Source organism: Podarcis cretensis (assembly GCF_951804945.1).
Source record: "Podarcis cretensis genome assembly, chromosome: 5".
Lineage (NCBI taxonomy): Eukaryota > Metazoa > Chordata > Lepidosauria > Squamata > Lacertidae > Podarcis > Podarcis cretensis.
Window position 1 is genome coordinate 42109350 of NC_137174.1, and position 26801 is coordinate 42136150.

The following is a 26801-nucleotide window of genomic DNA, read 5'->3' on the forward strand; positions in this document are numbered from 1 at the left end:
GGGGAATAATAATAACCCGATTCGCTGCAGAAGTCCTGAGCCCTGCTTGTATTTTTCTCACGGATCGATCACTGCATTACTTCCTGGTATCGTTACATCTGGGCATCGTAAACTTGCACCAAACAGCTCTGAGCTCTATCAGCCGGGCCTTGCAAGGAGAAAGACACACACGGAGGCCGCTCTATCCTTCGCCTGCCAGATTAGGAGGATTGGCTACGAAAAGGAAAGGGGTGGAGCGCCAGGCGCGCAGCCCCACGAGAAGCGGCGCGGAGGGACCGAGCGCGCAGTGAGAGAAACGGCCTGTCAAGTGGCCATGAACCTGGTGGCGGATCGGCGGAGAGCGAGGCCCGCGGAGCTGAGCATGCACGAGCCGGAGCGCGTAAGTCCCCCGCTCAGCTCTAGCAGGCTGCGCGCAACAAGAGCCGCTGCTGCTGCTGCCCGGCCTGATACGTGTAGGCTTGAGCATGCGCTGTAACATCCGCTAAAGCAACGAGCCCCACCCCACCCCTGTGCCGCTCTCCGTCTCTCCTCCGCCTCCGCAGCCCCTCTCCTGAATGCAGGTTTTGCGGCCGGCTTTCCAAGACAAAGTTGGAAAGCGAAAGTGATAAAGGCAGAGCGCGCGCGTATTATTTTCATTGCGAGCCTCTCAAAGCAAGAGCTAAAGAAGAGGGTAGGAAAACCGGGCAGGGCGAAGGGGAGAGAAAGCAAACTTCACGAAAAGAGCAAGGCTGCTTGTTGCAATTCTAAGCAAGCAAAAGGAGCCGCTTAAGCCCTTACAGGACTTCGCAAGTTAATGTGCCAGCCTTGCATTTCAAGGCACGCGCACACACGTTCGCTCGCTACAAGGTCCAGGCGAGTTAGTATTGTCTGAAAGAGCTGGCGGAGCTTTAATGAGTAGGAATACTTTGCAACTTTTTCACAACCTCCAAATCTGTAGCATTTATGTTCAGTATTTCCCGAACGTAAATGTCTTGGCGCGTGTCTCGCTCTCTCTCCTTTAAGTTTCCTATTTCCAAAAGTGGGTTAGATAACAGTAGAAAAATTATGTCAGTACTTGCCAGCTAATTACCCCGAACTCCGGCTCCGTCAGCAACTGTTTTGTGACTGGTGGGCCTCAGTAATTTTCAGGTGTCTCAAGAGAGCCCTCAGAGCAGAAGATCTGAGAATTCCTGCCTTGTCCCATTTCCCATATTGTATTTGAAGCTGAAGTTAGTGGGGATCTTGCTTTCTGTACCCTTCAGCCCCAGAGGCCAGAGCTGTGAGTGGGCACCTGCAGAGGCCAGTATTTATGCAGGCAACCAACTGTTAACCCCCACAGCCTCCTGCCTGTTCACCTGCCCCCTCTGAATATCCAGGCAGTGACAAGAGTGAAGAGATGGAGAAGCAGCTTCTTGTGTCCTCATCCTGGGCAGCTGGGTAGATTTAGGCTCAGTGGGAGAGGGAAAGGAAGGAGAACCTGGCACTTTGGAAAGGAGTTCAAGGGCAGCTAAAGGCACCTTAGTCTATGGCCCCAAAAGCCTGGAGCTGGCTTAGGTAGCAGGTGAGCATGCTAAGCCACCTTTTTGCCCTGAGCTAGGTTCAGAGCTGAAGGATGGCCTTGTTTCTTAAGTTGGACTTGGGACTGACAGGTGTTTTTGCTGGGCTGAAAGGAGCCAAGCAGATTTGAACTACCCAAATCTCCCGCCATAGCTTGCCCAAATTTGCACCTGTGCTTTCCTCTCCACTGCCAAGGATATTGCCTGGCAGCATGGGGTAAGTGGTGCACATCGGCAACCCTGAGCCCCTTCTGTTCTGAAAGGTCTTGTGGACAAGCAAGGTATTAAAATGGTCCCATGCACTAAAGCGCTATTAGGCTCTTTGATTTGGTTTGGTTTCTTTTCTGAAACAGACTAACATGGCTATCCCTCTGGAAACCATCTTGCTCTCTCATTCTCTGCCTTCTCTCTGAGGTCCAGTGCTGAGGGCCTTCTGGCGGTTCCCTCGCTGCGAGAAGCCAAGTTACAGGGAACCAGGCAGAGGGCCTTCTCAGTAGTGGCACCCGCCCTGTGGAATGCCCTCCCACCAGATGTCAAAGAGAACAACAACTACCAGACTTTTAGAAGACATCTGAAGGCAGCCCTGTTTCGGGAAGCTTTTAATGTTTAATATTCTGTTGGAAGGGACGCAGGTGGCGCTGTGGCTTAAAGCCTCAGTGCCTAGGACTTGCCGATCGAAAGGTCGGCGGTTCGAATCCCTGCGGCGGGGTGCGCTCCCGCTGCTCGGTCCCAGCGCCTGCCAACCTAGCAGTTCGAAAGCACCTCCAGGTGCAAGTAGATAAATAGGGACCGCTTACCAGCGGGAAGGTAAACGGCGTTTCCGTGTGCGGCTCTGGCTCGCCAGGGCAGCGATGTCACGCTGGCCACGTGACCCGGAAGTGTCTTCGGACAGCGCTGGCCCCTGGCCTCTTAAGTGAGATGGGCGCACAACCCCAGAGTCTGTCAAGACTGGCCCGTACGGGCAGGGGTACCTTTACCTTTACTATTCTGTTGGAAGCCGCCCAGAGTGGCTGGGGAAACCCAGCCAGATGGGCAGGGTATAAATATTATTATTATTATTATTATTATTATTATTATCACCATCATCATCATCTCTGCCTTCCATATCTGCACTCGGAGACAGGGTGGTTAAAAAACTGGTAGGTGACTACTAGCAGTTACAACCAACTTCCTGGGGTTTCTTCTTCTTTTGACTTACATGAACTCAGTGTTATCCTTTTAAAAGACCAAACCATAAAACCAAAGGCCTGAACAAAGATACTCTGGGTCATAAACCTTTTGCTTCATGCATCACTTCTGGTGTTCTTAGGCCTATCCCTGTCAGATACTTTTACTGCCTCTTCAAACCTTCAAGTGATTCTCCTACGTCACCTTCCTAGAGGGTCTCCTCATTCATCAGACCTTTCCACCCTTGCAAGGAAGTAGCAGATTCTGACAAGGAAATTTCATGAGCTGTCAGGGACGTGAGAATGGAGAAATATGTAGCCACTTTGCGATACATAAATGTCAGAAACCATTACCCAGTTATAAGTTGTAGATGCATCTGACATAACACATTGTCACTTCCAAAGGAGGAAAAGGTGGATGTCGTGTGCACTGAAGAGAAAGCGTTGCTTGGAGCTTGAAAAAAATAATAACCAGTTGCCTGGGCACCTTGCCTACTGGTACCTGGGAATTTGAAATACTCAACTATGACAGGAGTAGGCAATGTGGTTCCCTTAAGTGATTTGCCTCCCATGGATGGGGAAACTGTGGCCCTTCAGATGCTCTTGGACTAAACCTGCCATTAGCCCCAACCAGGATGGCTGAGAGTCCAAGGTGCAGTTCAGCAACGTCAGCCCAGCAACAAATTCCCCTCCCCTGTTCTATACCAACCTACTTCTTCACAAACCTAAAAAAATATAAATAAATACATTGGGACTAAACTAAATAACATCCCCTGAAATCATACTGCAGGTGACTTCAGTGTGCTTTGTAAGCAAAGAAATTTCTAACACCTGCACTTAGTATTTTAAAATATTAATTTGTTTCCCGCTTCTGAGGGTTACTTTACCAAATACTAAGATTTTGTTTTGCCCTCTAGTGTTAATAGTTAAACATGACTGAGCCTGGTCCTTCAAATATTTTACAGACAAGGTTTTTTGTTTTTTGTTGTTTTGTTTTTTTGCCTGTGTGGAAATAGTTCAAGGGAAAGTTCTTAACACAAAGAGCTTTTAAAATTTCTTAGTGAGCAAAAATCCAGTTTCTTAAAGAGACTCGGAATTTAAATGCAGCAGCATACTCATGACAGGAAGCTGAAATCACCAGTGATTTGTTATACACTAATTTTGCAAAGCTTGATGCCCCTATATCTTTTTCCTGAAGTGTTTTCCGGTGAGCTTTATAGTGTAATTAAACCTATCAGTGCAACGGCATGTGCTTGTTAAAAGAGCCACCTTTGGTACTTAATTGTAGTTAGCCATCATTTGCTTTATTAAAAGGACATTTGCAAATATACAACAAGGCAGGCAAATCCCCAAGGATTCCAACCCACTATCTTCAAAACCCACACACAGCTCTAACCTTCCCTTTGGCTGAAAAGGGCTGGACGTGTTTCCCCTCTAGAGCCTATTAAAACCACTCTGTTAAGTGACCAGAGGCTGTTAACGCATTAATGACATTAGTTGCTTCTTTTCCTTCAGGGACTTTGCACAAAGCCCCCCCCCCCTCCCCTTTTTCTTTTTTGGTGACACTAATAGCATTTCTTCGGAGGATTGGATTTGTTGGCCATGCTGATCGGAATAATGCAGGCTAATGCCACCCTCATTTTCAGTGTCTGTCTAAAGGCCATCTTCTTTAATGCTTTATATTCAGTAGAGTGAGTTTTAATATCACCCTTAAGGGGTGATTGGTCTTATCTGCAGCTTTTGAGATCAGAGTTGGTAATTGGTGTCTCCTTTAATTTTTATCCCACTGATATACTTAGCAAAGAAAGTGCTTCCAGCCATATGGTAATGCAGCCGTTCCAGAGTGCCGAGTGCAGGCTACCTAGCCTAGCCTATCCCTTGAGTCAAGCTGTATATTCCATGCAGAAGTAGCCAAACCAACAAATATCAGGCTGGGGACAAAGATGATGGGGTTCGTGAAAGCATCCACAATAGGACGGACAGCTGAATGAATGAATGAATTACAAACCACCATTAGATGAGTGTTTGGTCTTAGTATGCACCCTTAGTGTGCAGCAATATAAAGCACTGTCAGGCATTTAAAACAAGGGGGCATTACTATGAGGCTGTCAGCAATCTGTTACTGAATCCAGATCCCTAGGTCAAGAGAAACAAGAGATGATTGAGAAACAATACCAAATAAACAATTCCTTGTTAAAACTATCAAATCTGTAGACACAGAGACAAGCTCCAGTAACATACCCAGGTCAGGTAATCCCCACCCCACCCCCTTGGAAACTGCCTAGAGCTAAAAGGCAACCATCAGTTTTGTAATAATAATAATTTAAACCCCACCCATCTGAGTGGGTTGCCCCCAATAAAGGTAATAAAGGTTAATGAGCAAATAACCAAGATCTCTACATCCAATTTCCATGATGCACATCAGATATATTTAGTGCAAATTATACCCTAAAGTATATTCTACATGTGTTGTACAGGGGTGGTCAGTCAGACAATTTCCTGGCCTGTAAGATAAATGTCTGAAATCGTCTGGCTGTGTGTTCATTCAGGTTTGCCAGTATGCTAATGGGTGCAATAAATGCTTGATACTTTTATCTACAGTACTACATGTAAACACAAAGGTCATCCAAGAAACTTCTATGTTAATGCTAGTTTAGACTTTCACATTTGTTCTGTAGAGTACCACTTCTAACTTACACAGGCTGGTTAAGATTCACTTAGGTTGTGTGCTGTCATGTAAAGCCAGTTTGCTCAATTCACCCGGAGTGTGTCGCCGATTGCCCTCTAAATGTGCTTTCTGAGGACGTTCCTAGAATCTTCCAGTTTTCAGTGATGGGAGCTGTAACTGCTTTGCTTGACTGCATTTGTGCCTTTCAAAGAAGGTGTTGGAACAGATTGTCTTTTTCTCATTCTTTATAGTTCTGCCAAGGTACTAGCTGTAGGGAACCTAAACAGGGCCTACTTGTAGAGGTTCTGTGGGTTGCTCATGTTTGTGCAAGTGAAAGCAAAACCCCAACTAGTTACCTACAGACCTTGTGCATCAGGGAAACACCATATATGAGGAGGAGGAGGAGGAAAAAATACATTCTGTGAACTCCTGTTTTCAACTATGTCTCATCACAATCTGTACATGGAAAAGTAATGTAATCTCATTTCTATTTGTCATTGTACACAAATAGTAACCAGCTCTTGTCAGGCTCTACAATATATATAGTTCAGAAACAAGAAACACATAAAACCACTTTTCTTGAAGGCAAACAGTTGAAGGCTGGATTCTGACTATGTTCTATACCTCTCTTTTTGCTACACACACACACACACACACACATAAACACACTACTGTATTTCTAAGCTATTTTGTATATGTCAGAATTCACAATGCAATTAAAGAAAAAGGCATATTCCTACCTAAAAGTATAAAGCTATAGGTCACAATTTCAACCATTGTTGAAACAATGGTTGCAGTTTCCAGACAAGTGCCACTAAACACTTGATAGACCCTTAGAAAACACTAAGCTGCTGCATATCCCAGGGGGTGAGCCCAAAGTAGTTGGGAGCAGCATTCAGAATTTGCCAGGGGCTTTTTGTACTTGGCTGTCGGACACTTGTGACCAAGTGAAGATATGGATTAATCCGTATAGAACTTTTCAGACATTGTATACCTGCCTCTGTTTGTTTGCATATGATAAAATAAAAATGATCTGCCTACTCAGGTTTCCAAAGAAGAAAATGCCTGTATATCCTTGGATTTACACTTTACAGTACTTTTTAAAAAGTGGGACACTGTTGTAATTATCTTGTTCCAAGCCCTTATCAGCTATATTCTTGACTTATTTAGACTTTTTAGCCCTGTTAGAACAGGTCTGGTGCACTTATGCACCATCTGATGAAATTCAATAACCTAAGGTGGTCTCCAAAGCTATATGACCCTGTAGGGCTTTGCCATGGACGTGCTAGGTACTGTGTTATTAATGCAGCATCCGCCATCAGAATTCTACGCTGGTCTGTTGTTGCAATTCCACGAGATGTTTTCCAATGGCATTGAATTTCAGAATAATTTGGAATTCTCTGTAGAAACCTCTGTAGGTTCTGCCTGCGTTGGTATAAGATTCTTAGACAACTACTCTGTATGCTAAATTTCTGTCCCTGATACTAAGTACCTCCCAACCCAAAGCAATAGTCTGGTTTCATTTTTGATAAGCAAAATTTCATCTAATGCACAGCACCAATTCACTTTTTCCTTTTATCCTTTGTCCCCTGCATATCTCTAGTTAATGCCACTTGAACTTGCACACCATAGATTTTAATAAAGGACAAATTCTGCAGTAACAAAAGAGGTGGATGTTTTCCCGGTGGAAGGCATTTTGCACATTCATAGCATAATGCATATTTTGTTTCTGATTCACTTCCTTTAGCTATATCTTGTTTCTTTCTCAACAGTGCTCTTGTTTCAGCCTTTCTCCTTGGAAATTCTTCTTGCATTGATCCACTTTAAATTTGCTGTCTACAAGTGAGCATATTGTAGTGGATTTTCACTCCCTAATACAAGTGCTGAGAGCTCTACTCATCTGAAGATTCAGAGGTTCAAAGGAAAGGACAGCTGTTAAAAACTCTCCCACCCTCCAGAAACCTTTGCTCTAAAAACATTAAAAGGGGTCAGGTCTGGGGGTGGTTGAAAATCATACCCACCTGCTAAGGATAGTGCATATAGGATGTTTGGAATGCATGCAGGTCTTATTCCCCCTTTCTATTTCTTGGACCACAACCACTGACACATTCAGCATCCTGTGGCTCCACTGCCCTATACATCCCACAGGTCCTGAAACACACTGAGCACAGGTCTTTCACTATAGAACCATAAGATTGTATAGTTGGACCCTAAGAATCATCCAGTCCAACCACCTGCAGTGCAGGAATATGCAGCCATCCCATACAGGGATAGAACCTGCAACCCTGGTGTTATAAGCACCATGCTCTAACCCAGGCATAGGCAAACTCAGCCCTCCAGCTGTTTTGGGTCTACAACTCCCGTCATCCTCATCCCTAGCTAACAGGACCAGTGGTCAGGGATGATGGGAATTGTAGTCCCAAAAAAGCTGGAGGGCCAAGTTTGGCCATGCCTGCTCTAACCAACTAGGATGGATGGATGGATAGATGATAGATAGATAGATAGATAGATAGATAGATAGATAGGTCTTTTTTAAAAATGTTATAAACTGATATTCTTCAGCACACCTAGGAAATCTCTCTAGTATAGGGTTTCTACCAGTAATGCATGAGCTTTGTCCGGGTGGTCCACACTGTGACTGTCGATTAAATACTCACATTGATTTTTATTTTATTCTATTTTATCATATTGCTGTTTGAATTCTATGGCACGTGTGTGTGTATATGTAATAGGAATGAAGAAAGCTGCTTTATACCATATCAGACTATTGGTATAATGTCTAACTCTGTAGTGTCTGCACTGACTGGCAGCAGTACTCTCCAGAGTTTGAAGCAAGGGTCTCTCCCAGCCCCATGCAGAGGTGTCAGAGACCTTCTTTGTGCAAAGCAGAGGAGTGGGATGTGGTGGAAACTTTACACTTAATTTCTTTTCCTTTTATTCCCCCTTTTAGAAACGAGCATGTAGAAGTTCAGAGACTATTCCACAAGTGATCAGCACTTGCCACCCACAAAGCAAGTGTGCTATGGATTACTGGGATATGGAGCAGGATTTGAAGCAGAAAGATCCCGCTGATTTTTTTAGTCCTCAGATTATGAAAGAAAAGCCAAATTCCGTGGTATGTTTTATGTAGCCCAAATCCATGCTTTTAGCAGAAGATGTTAATATATTTCATAATAAAAATGTCAACCAGTGGCTGCTTTTTTCAGAATTTTGTGTATGTGTGCTTGTTAATCAGATATTTCCGGATAATGAAACCAGAACTACAGCCCAGCCTTGCCCAAGATGTATTGCTGGAGAACCTGTAAGTATATTAACCTTCTTACTATGACATAAAAGATAGGCTTGTTCTTAAATATTAGAGCCATAAAACATAAAGTTAATAAAAAAAAACCCTGCAATTACATTTCTCTGGGATAAAGCATGTAAATAAAAGAGGCAGATTGATTTAGCTTTTTCTCCATATGCTAGCAGAGTGCAAAACTAATACGTTTCCTGCATCAGATTGGAAAATATAGGGACTTTGGGCTCATTTTTCAAATGCATTCTAGAAAGCAGAGTTTAGTCACGTAAATGAATCTCAATTCAAGTTAAAAAGGTGTAGATTATTGTATTCCAGGAGTATGTCCAATTAAGAGACATTTTAATATTTATGGACAGAGTTTTAGAAGTACTATTCCACAAAATTGGGGGGTGGGGGAGAAGCTATAGACACACATATGGCACACTTCTTTTAAACATTTCCAAGCAGTTTAGTTCAGTATCAGAAGGTTGTTGGATTTTTTTTAATTATGCAAAGTTATTTCTGTCCCAACAATGACAGACCCCCAAGTGCTTTGTAATGGGCTTGCAGACTTCCCCACTCAGTTCAGTTTAGGCAGCAGCTCTGTGCATGCAATTCTTTGCCAGTGAAGCCCTATCCTATTTACTGAAGGGAATGGAAGGCTTTTGCAGATGGGAGTCCTTTGTTGGTGGAATTTAACGAAATCAGTTGGCTTTAGGGGTGCAGTAGCATCCATGTCCGCAGCTCAAAAAAAGGGTTGACCTTTTTGCAGGCATTCCACAAAAGCCCTCTGGGTGGGTCTTCTCCCCCATGGAAACTGATGTGATTAGTCTTTTTTTTCTGGTGGGAAGTCCTCTCTCCTGAAGGAAAGGACACTGTCAGGGAGCTGGATCATTCACAATGACACTGGCCAAACTAATTTGTTTTCTTCTGCCTTGTGGAGGGTCAGGATATAGGCATTTGTTATGGATTACAAACCATTTTAATAGCCATGTTTTGATTTAAAGCTAATCCAAGGACTTCGTTTACCTGGTTTTTTTCCAATTTAACAGATATAGATGATAGATGATGATAGATAGATGATAGATAGATAGATAGATGATAGATAGATAGATAGATAGATAGATAGATGATAGATAGATAGATAGATATAGATAGATAGATAGATCTTCTCGTGCATTTTCTGTAATGTATAAAACATGCTTTTTCATTGATATGGAATCCTAGGTCAAACTATGCTGACCTGCAGCATGCATACACGCAAAAGACACCAAAGCCTGCCAATTTCCCTAATCATGCATAACTTGGCCTTAGCTTACACTTTTGCTTAGTATAACCTCATTGGGTAGCTCAGGGTTCTTGGAGGTCCTACCATAACAGCTAAATGACCCTGTTTCAGTACAAACACTAAGATTTCTTCCCACCCCTTTTGCAACTAGCTTCTTGTATGACATGTGGCTAGGCCACTGGAGTCAAAGGTCCTCCCTTCATGTTCCAGTATTGCAAAAGCCAGGGAAAGTGTGATGAATGTTGTCTGTGGGCAATTTTAGATATTTGACAAGCAGAGGAAAAATGGCGCATGAGTAAGCTCTTGTTTCCTGTTTCTGTGGTTCTGTGCAATGTCTGAAACAGGTATTCATGCATGCATCTACCCCATGGGAAAAGTTCCCTGAAAAGTAGGAGCCACTTAAGAATCCTGTGCTGACATCTCTCATCTTAGGATGTATGGACAAATTTTTTCCCCATTTGCCATTCATGAACTTATAAAATTGCCACATGATAAAGTGATGTCTATTAGCTTAGATGGTCTGAAGGAAGGATTAGACAAATTCATGGTGCATAATCAATGGCTATTAGTCACAATAGCTAAAACATTGCCTTTGGTGATTCGATTTATTTCTGATTGTCCCCAGCAGCAGCTGAACTGTATGGGTTGGCTGTTGCTTCTGCGCCTGGTTTATGAGCTTTTTGGAGACATCTGGCCAACCCCTCTGGAGACAGAATGCTGGACTCTCTGGGACTTGGTCTAAGCGAGCAAGGCAATTATTTTGTTCTTATGCAAACAGGAAGAAAGTAGTGTAGGCTCAGTTTAGAAAGCATTTGGCTTATGGAGGCCAACTGTATTGGATGAGCATATCCAGCCACACTCAGAAGCTCCCTACAGATCCAGCCATAGAATACAAAGTCAACGTCTTACTTGGACATCAAAGCTAACACTTCCCATGCTTGTCAAGGCTGCTAATATTTTTGCAGGGGTATTGCTTACTCCTTATTCTCTACATCAGGGATAGCTTCCGGATGTTGTGGACTACAAATCTCATCATCTCTGACCATTGGCTATGCAGCTGAGGCTAAAGGGAGTTGTAGTCCTCAGCTTCTGTAAGGCACAATGTTGGCTTCTCCTTTTCTATATAGTGCAAATGCTGATCTGTATAGTAACCCCTGATTTGCTTTTTTTTTCCAATTTCAGGGACACTTTGGCCATATTATGGGATTTATAGAAGATCAAAGGACATTGATGCAGTGATACTCCATAACAAAATACATAAGGACTGGTTTGAGATTCCATACTTTTTCCACACTCCACTACATTCATAATTATTATTATTATATTCATACAGTTTATCTTAGATCTGGGGAAGATCTTGCCTGAAAAGGCTTAAAATCAATCTTGTGATTCCTTAGGTTATAGTTGAGCTACTTGGTAGCAACCAATTGAACCTAGTAAATGATACTTCTTGAAAATTGAGTCCATACATCCTCACTTTTCAGCAGCCTTAGATTGCTACCGTCTTAGTATTTCTTGCAATGAAATTACAATGTTCATTCATGTAAAGCACATAGGAAACACAATAGGCCAGTGGGTGGTTACTCATAGAAGTTAACCAAGCAAGACTAGACATATTCTGTCCTATGAATTCCAGAAGTGTGATACTCTGTTTACTCAGACTAGTCCCAACACAGTCTGTAAGACAGCTTCAAAATATGTGGCTCGAGTATTCTTTAAGACTGCCTTAGTTGAAAACAGTAAGGGATACTTATGAAACGACATGCATGGGTTTTAGCTGTTTGCAAAGCAACCACTCCTATGAGCAATAGCACAAGCCTCCTAGTATATAGAACCAGGTGTGTCTGGCCTCCTCTAGTTGAATGGCCGGTCAAAGCCATTCTGGTGTGCGGCCGCTGTCACATTCTGACTATTTCTAGGAGCCACAGATGAGAGCTGAGTGCAGGGTGAGGACCAAAAGTGAACAGTCTACCACCCTAGAAGGAGCACGAAGTGTCCCCCACCAGAAGTACTACCCCTCCCATAACGTCCCGTACACCCCTTTCCTAATAGATTATAGAATATTTACACAGGCCACTGTGCACTGAAAATGTAATCTTAGATCAAAGGTTTCTACAAACGAGTAAATAGTTATACACACACACACACACACACACACACACACACATATACACATATATAAACATATAGACACATATCTATATATCCCAAAATTAAATAGGGAGGAAGTGTTATAACCACAAAAGCGTTGCTTTGAGAAATTTCAACATTATCACTTTTTTATGATCAGTTTTGTACATGTGTATATGTTATTCATCCTTTTGTATAGAAAGCCTCATTCTCCTACATTCATATATGTAAAATAATATATAGGTTCTTACCACTTTTAATGCAGATTTTTATTTTTTATTTCACCTTTGAAATCTTTGTATTTTGTAAATCAGTGTTTATGGAAAACTTTTTTAAAAAATAAATTGCATGTTGGTTTTAAAAGATAGCATTGATTTTTTTTATTACATTTGTCTTTCTTTAAAAAGATCATTATTTAAGAAAATTAAGATTAACCCTCTCCCACAATCTGGTTCGTACTTTTTTCTTTCCTGTCTTACCACAGGCAATTTCACTTGTCTGTTTGACTGCATATTACTAAAGGCTTTACTCATGCACTGTTTCATGGAGGTATGTTCCACTGATTTGGGATTTGGGAGACCACTATTCCCTCTTGTTTATTGACTTTTCCAGACATAGTGAAATTCTAGTGGAAAGAGAATCTACACAATCCCTGTTTAGGAAAGTTTTTAAAGTTTGAAGTTTTATTGTTTTTAGTCCTCTGTTGGGAGCCGCCCAGAGTAGCTGGGGAAACCCAGCCAGATGGGCAGGGTATAAATAACAAAATTATTATTATTATTATTATTATTATTATTATTATTATTATTATTAAAACGAAGCCTATTCTCCCATTGTTCTTTAATGAACCAGTTTTGTAAAGTGGCCATTCTTGAACAGCAAAACAGTGAAAAGTGCAACTACTGAATTACAACCTGTCATGAAATTCAGTTCTGTTGCCTCTGGCTTGAATCATGTTCCTGTTCCACTACAGGTGTCAATTAAATAACCAAAGACATTTGTGTTATCATTAATGACTTCTTCTTTGCATGCTCACTATGCTTATTCCACATACATTTAATGCCCTTTAATGTGATTGTCACAGACTAGTTTGCATTTCCACCTGACTTCCCTGTTTACTTCCCTCCCCTTCTGCCAGCTGAGGGGAAAATGCCTCATGGATCCAATGAAGTGGATTCTAGTCCACAAAAATTCATGCCATTCTCAGGTACCATAAGATGCTTCATTGTCAGTAACTTGAGAAGGTATTTGTATGTTCTGAAACCCTGGTTCAGTATAAACCACAAGAGGTGCATTCACAATTAAAAAAAATCCTGGGATAGCTCAGTCGGTAGAGCATGAGACTTTTAATCTCAGGGTAATGGGTTCGAGTCTCATGTTGGGCAGAAGATTTCCTACATTACAGGCGGTTGAACCAGGTGACCCTTCTGGTCCTTTCCAACGCTACAATTCTATGATTCTATTAAATTACTATGGGTGGAATTCAACAAACATTCCATCTGTGCAGGCATATCAGACAGAATGATTCCCCCTCCCTTTGTAGTGTTCTTGGGGTTCTCCGAATAGATACACCTGAGCCCAATTTCAGGAGGCATGAGGAGAAGTGGGGGAAGCCCCACTGTACAAGCAGAAGCTTCTGGTGGTGGGGTTCATTAGGTGAATGCTGCCTTATATGCTGATATTTCCCTGACAAAGATGGTGTATCACCCACAGTGTGATATTGTTGTCATCACTTCCATAAACCCGGATGCCTTCATCAAAAGACAGTAGTTGCAAAGACCCATAGTCTCTGTAGTAGAAAAAATACAGGTATCTGAATATAGTTGCAAGCAAATCTATTCAAGACTTGAGGTTTTGGTTTCATGGCAAGGCCACTTCATTCCCAGACTTCTCCTTAAGTTTGTTTTTCATTTTTTTTTAGTTCTTTCCTGGCTAGAATTTCTTGGTCTGCATTCCTCAATCCACTTTCTCCAGGAATTGACCTGAACAGGATTCCCTGGGGTAAGTGGTTTGACCTCAAAGGTCTTTCTTCAGGATTTAAGGCCTCAGCTTTTTCTTTTGAGGCTTGTTTTGTCAGCATATTCCAAGGTCTCTTGACAGATCTACAATAAGCCAGCCTTTCCCCCCTTTTTGTGGGGGAGCATTCTGTTGAAGCGTTATACCTACACCTCCTCTGTGACCAGCTGTCCCAGTAAGAGTATCATAGCCTCAAATATCATACCCAGATATTGAACAGTTCCACTTTGTACGTGACACACAATATACTCAGATGTGTAAAGAAAACAAAGCTGTCAGTGCATTTTAACTGGGGTTTAAGGGTTACCCGGCTCATTTTAAATGGATCCTGATCACCTTTTGTAGCTCAGTCTCAATTATGAATGACAAATAGCATTTGAATGGAGCATGAGGATGAGACAGAGGTGTTAACAGTCAGCAATTATTTGTTGTAGGTAAAGGGACCCCTGACCATTAGGTCCAGTCGTGACCGACTCTGGGGTTGCGGCACTCATCTTGTTTTATTGGCCGAGGGAGCCGGCGTACAGCTTCTGGGTCATGTGGCCAGCATGACTAAGCCGCTTCTGGCGAACCAGAGCAGCACACGGAAATGCCATTTACCTTCCTGCTGGAGCGGTACCTATTTATCTACTTACACTTTGACGTGCTTTCGAACTGCTAGGTTGGCAGGAGCAGGGACCGAGCAACGGGAGCTCACCCCGTTGTGGGGATTCGAACCACCGACCTTCTGATCGGCAAGTCCTAGGCTCTGTGGTTTAACCCACAGTGCCACCCGCGTCCCATTATTTGTTGTACAACACCCTAAATAAATTCATTGGCCCATCAGTTAAGTAACCAGAGTATGATGCTAGTTCCAGTCTTGTGCAGGTCAAGAAAAGATCCCAGAATATGGAACTAAAATAAATTCAGTCTCAACCACATTAGTTTGACAATTCTGAATATATTGGATTGGATCCAGACTTAGTCATGCATAAAGCAGACTCCATTGAAATCAATAAGACTATAAAGGTAAAGGTAAAGGTACCCCTGCCCGTATGGGCCAGTCTTGACAGACTCTGGGGTTGTGCGCCCATCTCACTCAAGAGGCCGGGGGCCAGCGCTGTCCGGAGACACTTCCGGGTCACGTGGCCAGCGTGACAAAGCTGCATCTGGCGAGCCAGCGTAGCACACGGAAACGCCGTTTACCTTCCCGCTGGTAAGCGGTCCCTATTTATCTACTTGCACCTGGAGGTGCTTTCGAACTGCTAGGTTGGCAGGCGCTGGGACCGAGCAGCGGGAGCGCACCCCGCCGCAGGGATTCGAACCGCCGACCTTTCGATCGGCAAGCCCTAGGCGCTGAGGCTTTTACCCACAGCGCCACCCGCATCACTAATGTAGGTTCAATTGATTTCAATAGGTCTACTCCAAGCAGAAAAAGCCTGGCTCCAACTTATGATCCTTGATTTATGAATAGTTTGCCCTTCCACAGTGTGCATGATTGGAAGGGGAACTATAGTTCTGCACACATGCACCTATGTGATAAATCAGTGCTGGTCTCACAGTGTCAATCACCAAATTAAAGAACAGAATGAGGAAACAGGTATCAGATGTGGTCCAAGTACCATTCCTCCTCCAAGCCCCATGGACTGATAAAATGCTAAGGGGGAAGAGTTCTGAGAATAGAACAGTAGGCCTATAGTCTCCTGCTACACTCCTAGTTTCCTAGACTGAGATCTTGATAAACCCCAGTGATGCTATCTAAATAATAAGGTGCATTAAGCACTTGTTTAGGATTTTGCTCCTATACTATATCTGGCCTTTTGAGCTTACATTACAGCACTCTGATCCTAACAGCACATTTATTTAATTAAACCATCTATATACTGCTTAATATAGAATCTCAAAGTAGTCTACAGCACTTCTGAAATGAATTATTTCTAAAACATGCCACAGGTGCTATTCAGCCTTGTGCAATGTTGAGCATTCCAACTGTGCAAGCCTATCAGCTTGTCTGCAGAACAATCTTCCTGCCCCCACCGCTGTTCTGCAGAGCCAGTGTTTGGGGGAGGGTGAAGGGTGGGAGAAGAGGAGGAAAAGCCCCATTGTGCAAGTGGAAGACTATCAGCAGGGCTTCCACTGATGGGCCCGTTAGGTGAATCCCACCCCGTGTGTCCTTCTGAAACTGTCAAATGTAACTTGAAACATCCCAATAAAGAATGGGGCCTGTATTGTGTTTTGTTGTTGTTTAAAAGGGTGTGTTTGTCAAGTCTCAAAAGTGCCTGGAAACCATTTTTCCCAGGGCACTATGTGAGGCATATAGTGTGCCCCATTATGTGGAGGAACACTATAGGTATTCATTAGTATGATACTCTGCACATGCTCAGCGACAGTCGATGCATGACTTCTGGATTGTATGGTGTGAGTCTCTGTCTTTCAGCGTTCTCTGAAACTGACCTTAATTAGGACCAGCTTCCTGTTGAATTTAATCTGGTCTTGACATGTCTGAGTGGCACGTCTTTTCCTTGTTGAGTCAGGCTATACTTGCATGTGATTCTATTATTGTTACTGGAGCAGTATAGAAAACGCCGCATGATATTTGCTTGCAACACAGGGTGTCATTCATGAGTTATACATAAATGGCAGCTTTACATATTTAAAGGAAACACAAACTGCTTCATATCTGAAGTATGTTTCCCAGGGGGTACCACCACCATTTGATCTATTTTTGATTAAAATGTAAAAATTAAAAATTAAATCAAATGGTAGTATAACTCCTTAGGGAAAACATACTTCAGTTATGAAGTATTCCCTGTAGCAACCTTGAAAATCTTACAACTGTATTGTCTCATCTGTAGGTGGTCCTTTTATGTCACACATAATTAAAATGAATTGCTGTTAGAGAACCCATACTACTGCATACAGATTTATGAACCTGGAGGCACCTCCATTCACATGTAAACAGTGATATCACAAAGTAACTGTGAGGGATAAACAGCATGAGGATAGGTATCAGTGAGTAAGACATTTCCCTGTGCCATAAGAGGAAAGACCAGGTGCATGTCATAAAACATTATGTATATGTCTTGTAAAAAGTATTTCCTGCAGAAGGATAATAATGCAATGTGATTAGCTTACCCTGCCTTTGCTATGCAGCTCAGTTCTGTCTCCTTCAGCTGGAGTAGCGTAAGACCTTTTAATGTATAAAGAAATGGCTAATATGTCAGCAGGAAAAAAATACATTGTGAAATTGGATTTTCTAAGAAAATGTGCTTTGCAAACCCTAATACTATTTGTGTGTATTACGATATGTGGATGTATATTTGATAAGATTAGAGAGTAAGCAGGGATTTAAAAAAAAAGGACTATAGCATTTGCATTCCACATTTCACAGATCTGAAAAACCAAATCTGATATCTGGGTTTCTCTGGGATGATTCGATTCTTCTAGTCATGTCACCTCTGTCTGTAACAATGATTTGCAGCTAGGTGGTTGAAGTGAGGTAAAACTCTTTGGACATATATTGGTTGAAGTGAGGTAAAACTCTTTGGACATATATTGAAAATCACAGGAACTACAGATAGACTTGGCAACCCCCTTCTGTGTTCTGTTCAATATTGAGGACCCTAGTCTGCATGCTTTAGCCAACTCACGTCTGACAGGTGTACTCAGAGCAGGGCCTTTTCTGTTGTGGTGCCAACTTTCCGGAATGCCAGGTCCCATAACTTTGTTCCTTTTTCAGAAAGGCTTTGGGACCAAACTGATTGATTTCTGCATTGTTTGTTTCTGTTTCCAGTGCTTTGCTTTATAAACTTCTGCTCAGTTATTTCATTCGTAATTTGTTACTGTGTAACAGCAGTGTTTAATTTTTGTTTTGCATCTTTGTGTTTTACAGCGTTGTGTTGCTGACGTAGACACCTTTTTGCAGATCTGTACAAATCTGTACAAAGTACTATGGGAGATATAGTGCCATGTTGTTCAAGTATGGATCCTCATGCCTTCACTCCCTAGCCAAGCCTTCCCCAACATGATGCCCTCTGAGATGTTTTAGACTACAACTCCCATCAGCATGGCCAACCATCAGGAATGCTGGGAGTTGTAGTCCAAAATATCTGGATGATGCCTGGTTGGAGCAGGTTGCCCTGGCCAAAGAGAGAGTAATCAGACAGGATAGATTTGCTATTCAAAAGCCACCTTTCGAACAGCCACTCTTCAAAAATCACACATCTCCAAATTTTGCAATGCAGTTCTCTATATATTAGTGAAAAAAGTACAAAAATGCATTTTATTAGGGGAAGTTCCTTTTTTGAAAATGTGGATGCTAGGCAAAATTGCATACAAAATGTGTATATTAGGAGAAATTCTAAAATGCCGATCAATTTTCATGAAGACTTTTTAAAAACTGACTTGGAAATGTAGAGAACAGAAGGATGAAAAAATGAGAAATTGAGAGAAACCAAGACCTAAAGATTCCGGCATCCCTAGCTTCACCCCGGAACTTAGAGAAACAAGATTGTAAACAACATAATCAAAACAGTTTACAAAAAACATCACTCTATAAAAAGGATCTTCTGGCTGTGGCTACATGCTCTAGTCTGAAGGAGAAGGCTAAAGCATAATTTGGCCCTTCCCGCTGAAGCATTTTGTCTTCTGAAGGGATCAGAAAACAGAAGGGGGTTCAAAATCCTCCCAGACTGCACAAGTCACTTCAGGGGTCAGCAAACTTTTTCAGCAGGGGGCTGGTTCGCTGTCCCTCAGACTTGTGGGGGGCTGAACTATATTTTGGGGGGAGAAATGAATTAATTCCTTTGCCCCACAAATAACCCAGAAATGCATTTTAAATGAAAGGGCACATTCTACTCATGTAAAAACACCAGGCAGGCCCTACAAATAACCCAGAGATGAATTTTAAATAAAAGGGCACATTCTACTCATGTAAAAACATGCTGATTCCCAGACCATCTGTGAGCCGGTTTTAGAAGGCGATTAGGCCGGATCCGGCCCCTGGGCCTTAGTTTGCCTACCCATGCTGTAGTTTATACACAAGCAGAACCATTTCTTGTTGCAGACCCTCAAACGCGAGTCATGCAAAATTGCCATATTGTATAAAAGTGATTTCAGTGTAGGATTTATGATCTAGCAAGCAAAGCTGGCGATGCTTTCCTCCCGTTAGATTAACAGGAACATTTGTGAACTGGGAGGAAGGCATGTACAGTGGTGCCCCGCAAGACGAACGCCTCTTAAGACGGAAAACCCGCTAGACGAAAGGGTTTTCCGTTTTGGAGGCGCTTTGCAAAACGAATTTCCCTATGGGCTTGCTTCGCAAAACGAAATGTCTTGCGAGTTCCTGCGGGTTCCCCCCCCCTTTTTCCCCTTTTCCTAAGCCGCTAAGCTGCTTATCAGCTGATCCGCTGATAAGCCGCTTATCAGCTGATCCACTAAAAGCCGCTAAACCGCTAATAGCGCTAATCCACTAAGCTGTCAATGGGCTTGCTTCACAAGACGAAAAAAACGCTATACGAAGAGCCTCACGGAACGGATTAATTTCGTCTTGCGAGGCACCACTGTAGTATATATGCTCCCTGCCTGCCAGCACCTCCCACATTTGCCATCAGGCCCAGGGCTGTGAGAGGCAGCAGCAGCCAACCTGTGAGGACATCCTGCCCTGTGTGGCCTAATAACTAGTTGCTTCCAACAGCCAGAGATTCAGCTGCAGAATGGCATTTGTTGGAAAATCAAAGAACAAGGAGAGAGGGACTTGCATATATCTTTGCCTGGCTGTAGTGACTATTGTGTTGTGCTTTTAATATAATTCAAGTTGTCTCAATAACTTTTGTTAGTAGGTGGAGTATAAATAAATAAATGGGGTTTGTCCACATCTGGCTAGTGTTAAGGAGGTAAATGCCATCTTGACTACCTGAATAACTCTTATTAGTGGGTGTTTCCATTTAGCATCAAACATATGGCAACCATTGTGAATCTGTTCAGACCCTGAGATCAGCATCTGGGGGAGGTCCAGAGAGTGGTGACAACAGAACAGGTCTTTCCTGTAGTAGCCCCCTGTCTAAAGAACGCTGTCTCCAGGGAGGCCCACTGGGCACTAATTTAGTTGTCGTTTCAGCACCAGGCAAAGAATTTTTATTTTGCCAGGCATTTGGGGCAGCTCCAACTCTTGGAAACCTGACTGTGTTTTTAGAACTTTTGTTTTCACCTGCATCTTTTATTCTTCTTGTAAATCAGTTCCGGTCTTTATGTTGTGTGAAGCAGTTCATAAATCCAACAGACTTAAATGTTGTGCTCCACACAATTGTAAAGACAGGAAAACAGTATATGGAAGGTATATGGAACGTTCAACAGTTCCATCGACTGTACAGTTGCTGCTCCTTCTGGCTGTGTTCCCTTTAGAGCTCATCAGCTGAGACAACAGATTTCAGGATGTTAGTTCTGGCAGTCCTCAAGCCCAGGGCTATTCATTATATTATACAGTCTCCTGCCTTGTTTTACAAAAGGTATTAGGAGACTTTGCAGGCTACCCTTTTCATTAATAATCTGATCCACAGCTTCAGATTATTTCTGTAATTATTCCACATAAAAAAGGCTACCAAGTATGATTGCAAATACGTCTTCATTTTCATGGTCTGCATTTGTGGGAGAACCGCAAATGTCTGAAGTTCTTAACAATGTGTAAATACGTTTCCGAGCACAATTCAAAGTGTTGGTGTTGACCTTTAAAGCCCTAAACGGCCTCGGCCCAGTATACCTGAAGGAGCGTCTCCACCCCCATCATTCTGCCCGGACGCTGAGGTCCAGCGCCGAGGGCCTTCTGGCGGTTCCTTCATTGCGAGAAGCAAAGCTACAGGGAACCAGGCAGAGGGCCTTCTCGGTAGTGGCGCCCGCCCTGTGGAATGCCCTTCCAGCAGATGTCAAAGCAATAAATAACTACCTGACATTCAGAAGACATCTTAAGGCAGCCCTGTTCAGGGAAGTTTTTAATCTGTGATATTTTAGTGTATTTTTGGTTTTTATGGAAGCCGCCCAGAGTGGCTGGGGAGACCCAGCCAGATGGGCGGGGTACAAATAATTTATTATTATTATTATTATTATTATTATTATTATTATTTAGGTTTCTAAATGTCTTCTTCTGACCCCAGGGACCTACAACTTAGCAATGTGGTGCTCTTAACAAAACTAATCACCAAACCGTTTGAAAGTTTAAAAATGAAGGGGGGGAGAGAGATGTTTCTTGAAATCTGCATGGGTTGTGTGGCAGTTTCTATATGGATCCAAAACAACGGACATTGTAGCAGATTCTTCCTCTGTCTTGTGTTCTGTTCTGGTTTGGGTATAAACAAATAGATTTATGCATTTGAGCTGTTATGCAAAGAAGTGGGGATACAGTTTCAGTAAAATAAAGGTGACCTAAGGTTTCTTGGCTTTCAGTTCATTTGTAGCCTAGAGTTGGGCTGCCATACGTCTGGATTTTCCCAGACATTGCCGGGTTTTCAAAGGCGGAATTGATGTCCTGGATCTTAGGCAAGTCAATCTAAAAAAAAAGCCTCAACAATTTCGGTGGTTTCCTTAAAAAAAAGAAAAAGAAGCTCAAGCAAATTTTGGGGTATCCTGGTTTCTAATATGGCAACCCTAGCCTAGAGTCAAGTTCATTTATGTTGGGCACCTGATGCAGGCATGTATATGAGCTTTTTTCGTGTGTTTTATTTATGCCACTCTCCCTTCAGAATGCTCAGAGCAGCTTTGATGGAACTAGGATGGCCTATTGAAAAAAAAGAGGACCGGGCTCCGGCACAGCCATTAGACAGAGTGAGGCAGCTGCCACAGGCAGCAGATGCTGAAGAGAGGAGAATGATACAAGGCGTTGAAGGAGACAGCTGTGCCTGCCTGACACTCCCTAAGCTAGCCTGCTGCCCTCAAGCGCAGTGGAGGATGCTGCCTTATCGTGAGAGGTGAAATAAGGGGGAAAGCTGTAGTTCTGTGGTGGAACATTTGATTTGCATGCAGAAGGTCCCAGGTTCAATCGCTGACATCTCCCAGTAGGACCAGGAAAGAGCCCTATCTGAAACTCTGGAGACATTGCTGGCCGTCACTGTAGACAGCACTGGGCTAGGTGGCCCAGTGGTCTGGCTCAGTGCAAGGCAGGTTTCTGTGTTCCTCTGTAACTGCCAGTCAGGCCAGGTTCTGTACATGGAATGAAGTGGGTGCCGTCTTAAGCCAGCAGGTGTAACTCTGTTCTTTCTTTTCTTTACAACCCCATAATCTCCTTTTGAAATACACTTATAGTTGTCAGAAGAATCTTAGAAAAGGGGAGAAGGGTCCCATTGGTCAAAAAAGGTAAAAAGCCTAATGCCACGCCCAGAATTGAGATACACAGTATATATGCTAAGAAGAGTTTCTCTAAATTGAAGTAATGAACGATCCACCAACTAGATGCACTGTCCAGTATACTTTAGACTGCAATCCTTTACCCACTTATCTAAGAATAAGCCTCAGTGAAGTGAGTGGGGCTTGCTTCTGAGGAGGTATGCGTAGGATTCTGTTGTTAATCACATTGATTTCAGCCGCAATGAAACCTACTTAGGATGCAGTCCTGGTCACTGGCAGGGTGCTGGCTATTTAATGAACATTTGTTCTTATTTGTTTGTGGGAAGGTTAAATTATATTGGATCATCAAAGCAAGTGCTATCCCATGCTTTGCAGTGTATGTTTCTGACACTTTCTTTTCTTGTGAAAAGGCCTGTCTTTTGGGGGAGCGGGTATCTTGCAGATATCTCCAAATCAACTTTAATTGTTGAATCTGAATTTGCCAGTATGTGATTGAATTGTGCCCCAAAATCATGACAGCCAGGAAGTGGCCAATTTCTACTCAGAAGTAAGTCCTTTTGAATTCATTGGGGCTTACTCCCAGGTAAATGGGGCTAGGATAGAAACCCCAACTGAGAACGAGATGCTGATTAAGGAATGCATTTCTGATGGACTTCTCTAGTAATCTAAATTAACTAATATTCTCTGCTTTTTGAATGAGACTAACAAAACAGCTAGAAAAGTGAAGAGGTGCTGGAGGTATTTGTCCTGAGCAAGATTTCCTGAGCAAAGATTGGAACAAGTAGCATAAGCTCTTACACAAGTCACACAGTATTATCACCACAAGAGGGTGCCTTATGAGTAGTATAGCTATTATAGCTAATATTCTTCTACATTAAAACTACAGATTAAAAACAGCTACCCAATTTATAATAGTAATATTGGGGTTTTTTTTAAAAAAAAAATCTTATTATAGGAAAGTGAAATAAACAGAGATCTCATCCCTACTGGAGTCTCTTGTCCCTGCTTTCAACAGAAGTGCACTAGAAAAAGAGACGAAGCTTCAAAAGAAACCTGTGGACAGGTGAATAGCAAAAATTGCATTTCTGTGTTTGTTTGTTTCATAAAATTCATATACCACTTGATTGTAGGAAAAACCTTAAAGCGGTTAACAAAAAGATAAAGAAATAAAATTATCACTAATAGATTTACAACCACAATTTAAAACATACAGAAAGTTAAAACCACAATAGAATAGCAAATTAAAACTCATACAAACTTTCTAAACCTCTGGGAATGCTTGTCTACATAAGAATGTCTTCAGCAGGTGCTGAATTCTGACTCAAGCGCAGAGGTGTAGGCCCATCACCAAAGAGGAAACAATCACATTGTTGGTACATGAATTGATGTCCACTTGTCTTGATCAGCTGTACATTATTCTTATCACTATGCCAACATATTGTTATCCTTACGCACAACCTTTCACAATTATATATATATATATATATATATATATATATATATATATATGAAGAAGAGTTTGGATTTGATATCCCGCTTTATCACTACCCTAAGGAGTCTCAAAGCGGCTAACAATCTCCTTTCCCTTCCTCCTCCACAACAAACACTCTGTGAGGTGAGTGGGGCTGAGAGACTTCAGAGAAGTGTGACTAGCCCAAGGTCACCCAGCAGCTGCATGTGGAGGAGTGGAGACACGAACTCTGTTCACCAGATTACGAGTCCATCCCTCTTAACCACTACACCACACTGGCTCTCTATAATGACAGTTTAAGTCCCATCAGTATTGTGGAAGATCCAGCTCTTTAGGACATATTAGTATTGATTTCAACTGGTCCATGTCAGACCCCATTGCCTCTGAGTCCTACAGCTTGAGTGAAAGTTGTATGGAAGGCAGACGTTCTCCAAGCTGAGCTTTGGTTTCAGACTGAAAGTAAAATAGATCCCTAAGATTATGGGTGGCAAGCCACTGTATATTTGCACTAGCATAAGGTCTAGCATTGGCGCAAGGGGTTTTTATCTCTCCTTACCCCCCAAGCACACCCTGTGCCATCCCTGAACCTGCCCTGGAGTGTTAGGGGGAAACTCCAGAACAGATTTAGAGAATGCAGAGGGGGAACAAAGAAAGAGATCATTTTGTTGCACAAGGAGAAATCATTGCGCAGACTGGTTTTCCTAACACTCCACTGAATACAAGCCTTAGGGAGAAAGGAATCAAATATGCTACTTGGAAGATGAGCTAGTGTGTTGGCGCTGTTTGCATGGTAGCATGTTCTTCAAATTTCAGTTCCACCAATCAGCATTTTCCCTGACTGATTAATATGATATAAAGCAAGACTCAGCCACCCCAAGAGTTACTTATATCTAGTCCAACGGCTGGCAGCCTCCTTCTTCTTAGTCTCAGGGTTGCCATTGTAGATCTCAGTAGGGAGGAAGGCGGCAGCAAAGCCAGAAGGAGTTGGCTCTGCTGTGACTCTGCCACCTGTTAACCTCTGTGCTTCCTGCCCTATCAGTCCCCCCCTCCCTCCAGTGCTCTCAGCCTTGATTTTAAAACAAGAATAGAAAAAACCAATCTGGTTATTGAAAGAGCCCAGTTTCTTACCTTTTGCATTTTTAGTTGGTAGCAGAAGACCTTTTTTTGGACAAGGCAAGAGAGTTCATCCATCACAAGCTGACTGGGATGCCAAACCCAAAAATAGTCAGGGTTCTTCCTCCCTCCCCTTTGAGGTGTTAATGTAAGTGACTCCATAGGATTGCAGTCTGTCATCCAGCTTGGCTTGTGCCAACGCCTAGCTTGGGATTGTTTCTTGTTGGTTCAGGTCTCACTGTGTGTCCAGGCATGAACAGGTCCAGTACCATATCAGGTGACTGGCTGTGGGCACATCCTCCATGCAGCAAATAATTTCAAATGGAAAGAGTCAGAAGAAGGTGAAGAGCCAAGGAAACAGAAAGGCTAAGGACACAGACTATAAACAACCAGGACAGAACAATTGCACACCAGGCTGCCCCCCCCCCAAAGGCAGCATATTGCTGGCTTGTTACATATAGGTAAATAACCTAAGAAGTGGAGGCTCTCAGCCAACAAGGCTACTGGTTTATTGTGCCTTATGGTTCGGATCCATGAGGAGCAGCGACTGCTTCCAAACAGTTCTGCAAGCCCAGTTTGAGGTCCAGTGCTCTTGACAGGTGAATCCTTTTCAAACCACCCCACCCACTTTTCTTTTCTTCCTCCCTCCAGGATGTAATGCAGGTAATATAGATGCACTCCTTTAAGGCATAGTGAAGATTCAGCAATAACAAGAGTATTGCATTATAAAATAGATAAAAAGGGGTTTGTGTTCGGTTACAATGCAAACAGTTGTACATCTGTATGAAATTCCTTTGTGTCAGGTGTCGGGTTATCTAGTTAAAAAGCCATCCCTCTCGCCATCATGCCAGCTTTTCACATGAGCTTTAAAGAGCTATTTCTACCATGCAAATTAATCATACTTAAATTAAAATAAAGTGTGAACACATACAGGTAAATGTGCAAATTTGCTATTTTCACCCATCTCTTCCAGGGCTCTTCCATTTGGCTCAGGTGTGTGTGTGTGTGTGTCATGTATATATCTGTCAGATGAGCTGAATCGGGCTTGCTCTTTACTGCCAAGAAAGAATTAAGTACAAAATCTTCTGTAGGAAGCAATTGTGAAGTGTGGAAGTTTCTAGTCAGGCAAATAAATTGGATTTAAGTATATTACAGTCATAATCTTTTTCTGCCTCTCTCCAGACAGCCTTTGTACATGGAGAAATGAGAATGTATTCGCAGACAAATCTTGACCTGAGGGAGAAGGCTGAGGGAATCTGGATTTTCAATAACGTAAGACAATAAAGCTCAGACTTCTAACCTGCTGCAATATGGTAAAAGTATAAAGAGCTTAGCAACTAATAAAAGGAAAGGGTCTTCCAACTCATATTTGAAGATCTAGACCCCAAAAGGACACTCCATAAAGATCATAATGGGTTAGTCAGTATCTAACAGATACGATGTACCTTGTTGACCAATTGTCTGACAGTTGTCTTTTGTAGGGTCTGGATATTAATAAGTCTCCGGTTGATTTCCTTTGGGTATTAGGCCTCATAATTGTACATCTACTTGTTGTGACACTGCAGCTTGCTATATATTTATTTAATGTGATTCCTGTAGGGATTCAAGAAGAAGAAGAAGGAAGGAAGACAGAAATGGAGGAATGCTGTTGCGTTTCTGTGATCATATGCACACATTGCAAATTTTATCTCCCTCTGAGGTATTGTGAATCAAAGTGATTATAGTGTAAGGGAGAGGACATGATCTTGGGGGCAAAGAGGAAATCCAGATGTTTTCCCCTAAGGTCAGAAACCATCTTCCTCCCTTTCTGTTACATGGTGACTA

General features: G+C 42.5%; 1 protein-coding gene and 1 long non-coding RNA gene across 4 annotated transcripts in view; both read left to right on the plus strand.

The window, feature by feature from the left end:
• Positions 1-13061, plus strand: LOC307217355 (uncharacterized protein C10orf143 homolog). 2 transcript variants are annotated; one of them, XM_079978474.1, is made up of 4 exons: positions 1-379; positions 8320-8484; positions 8605-8670; positions 10566-11086. In XM_079978474.1, the coding sequence occupies exons 1-4, from the start codon at positions 314-316 to the stop codon at positions 10677-10679; spliced, it is 411 nt and encodes a 136-aa protein (XP_079834600.1). In that variant the 5' UTR covers positions 1-313; the 3' UTR covers positions 10680-11086. The 2 variants fall into 2 exon arrangements, with proteins under 2 accessions (XP_079834600.1, XP_079834601.1); XM_079978475.1 differs by lacking the exon at positions 10566-11086 and adding an exon at positions 11120-13061 and having other exon boundaries at positions 215-379.
• Positions 12945-26801, plus strand: part of LOC307217357 — a 23634-nt gene continuing 9777 nt past the window's right edge. Inside the window, exons 1-3 of one of the 2 annotated variants that reach the window (XR_013839573.1) lie at positions 12945-13037; positions 13986-14065; positions 26577-26676. This is a non-coding gene — a long non-coding RNA (uncharacterized lncRNA). Of the gene's footprint in view, positions 13038-13985; positions 14066-25608; positions 26677-26801 lie in introns of those variants that run through there. The other variant, XR_013839574.1, reaches the window with a different exon arrangement.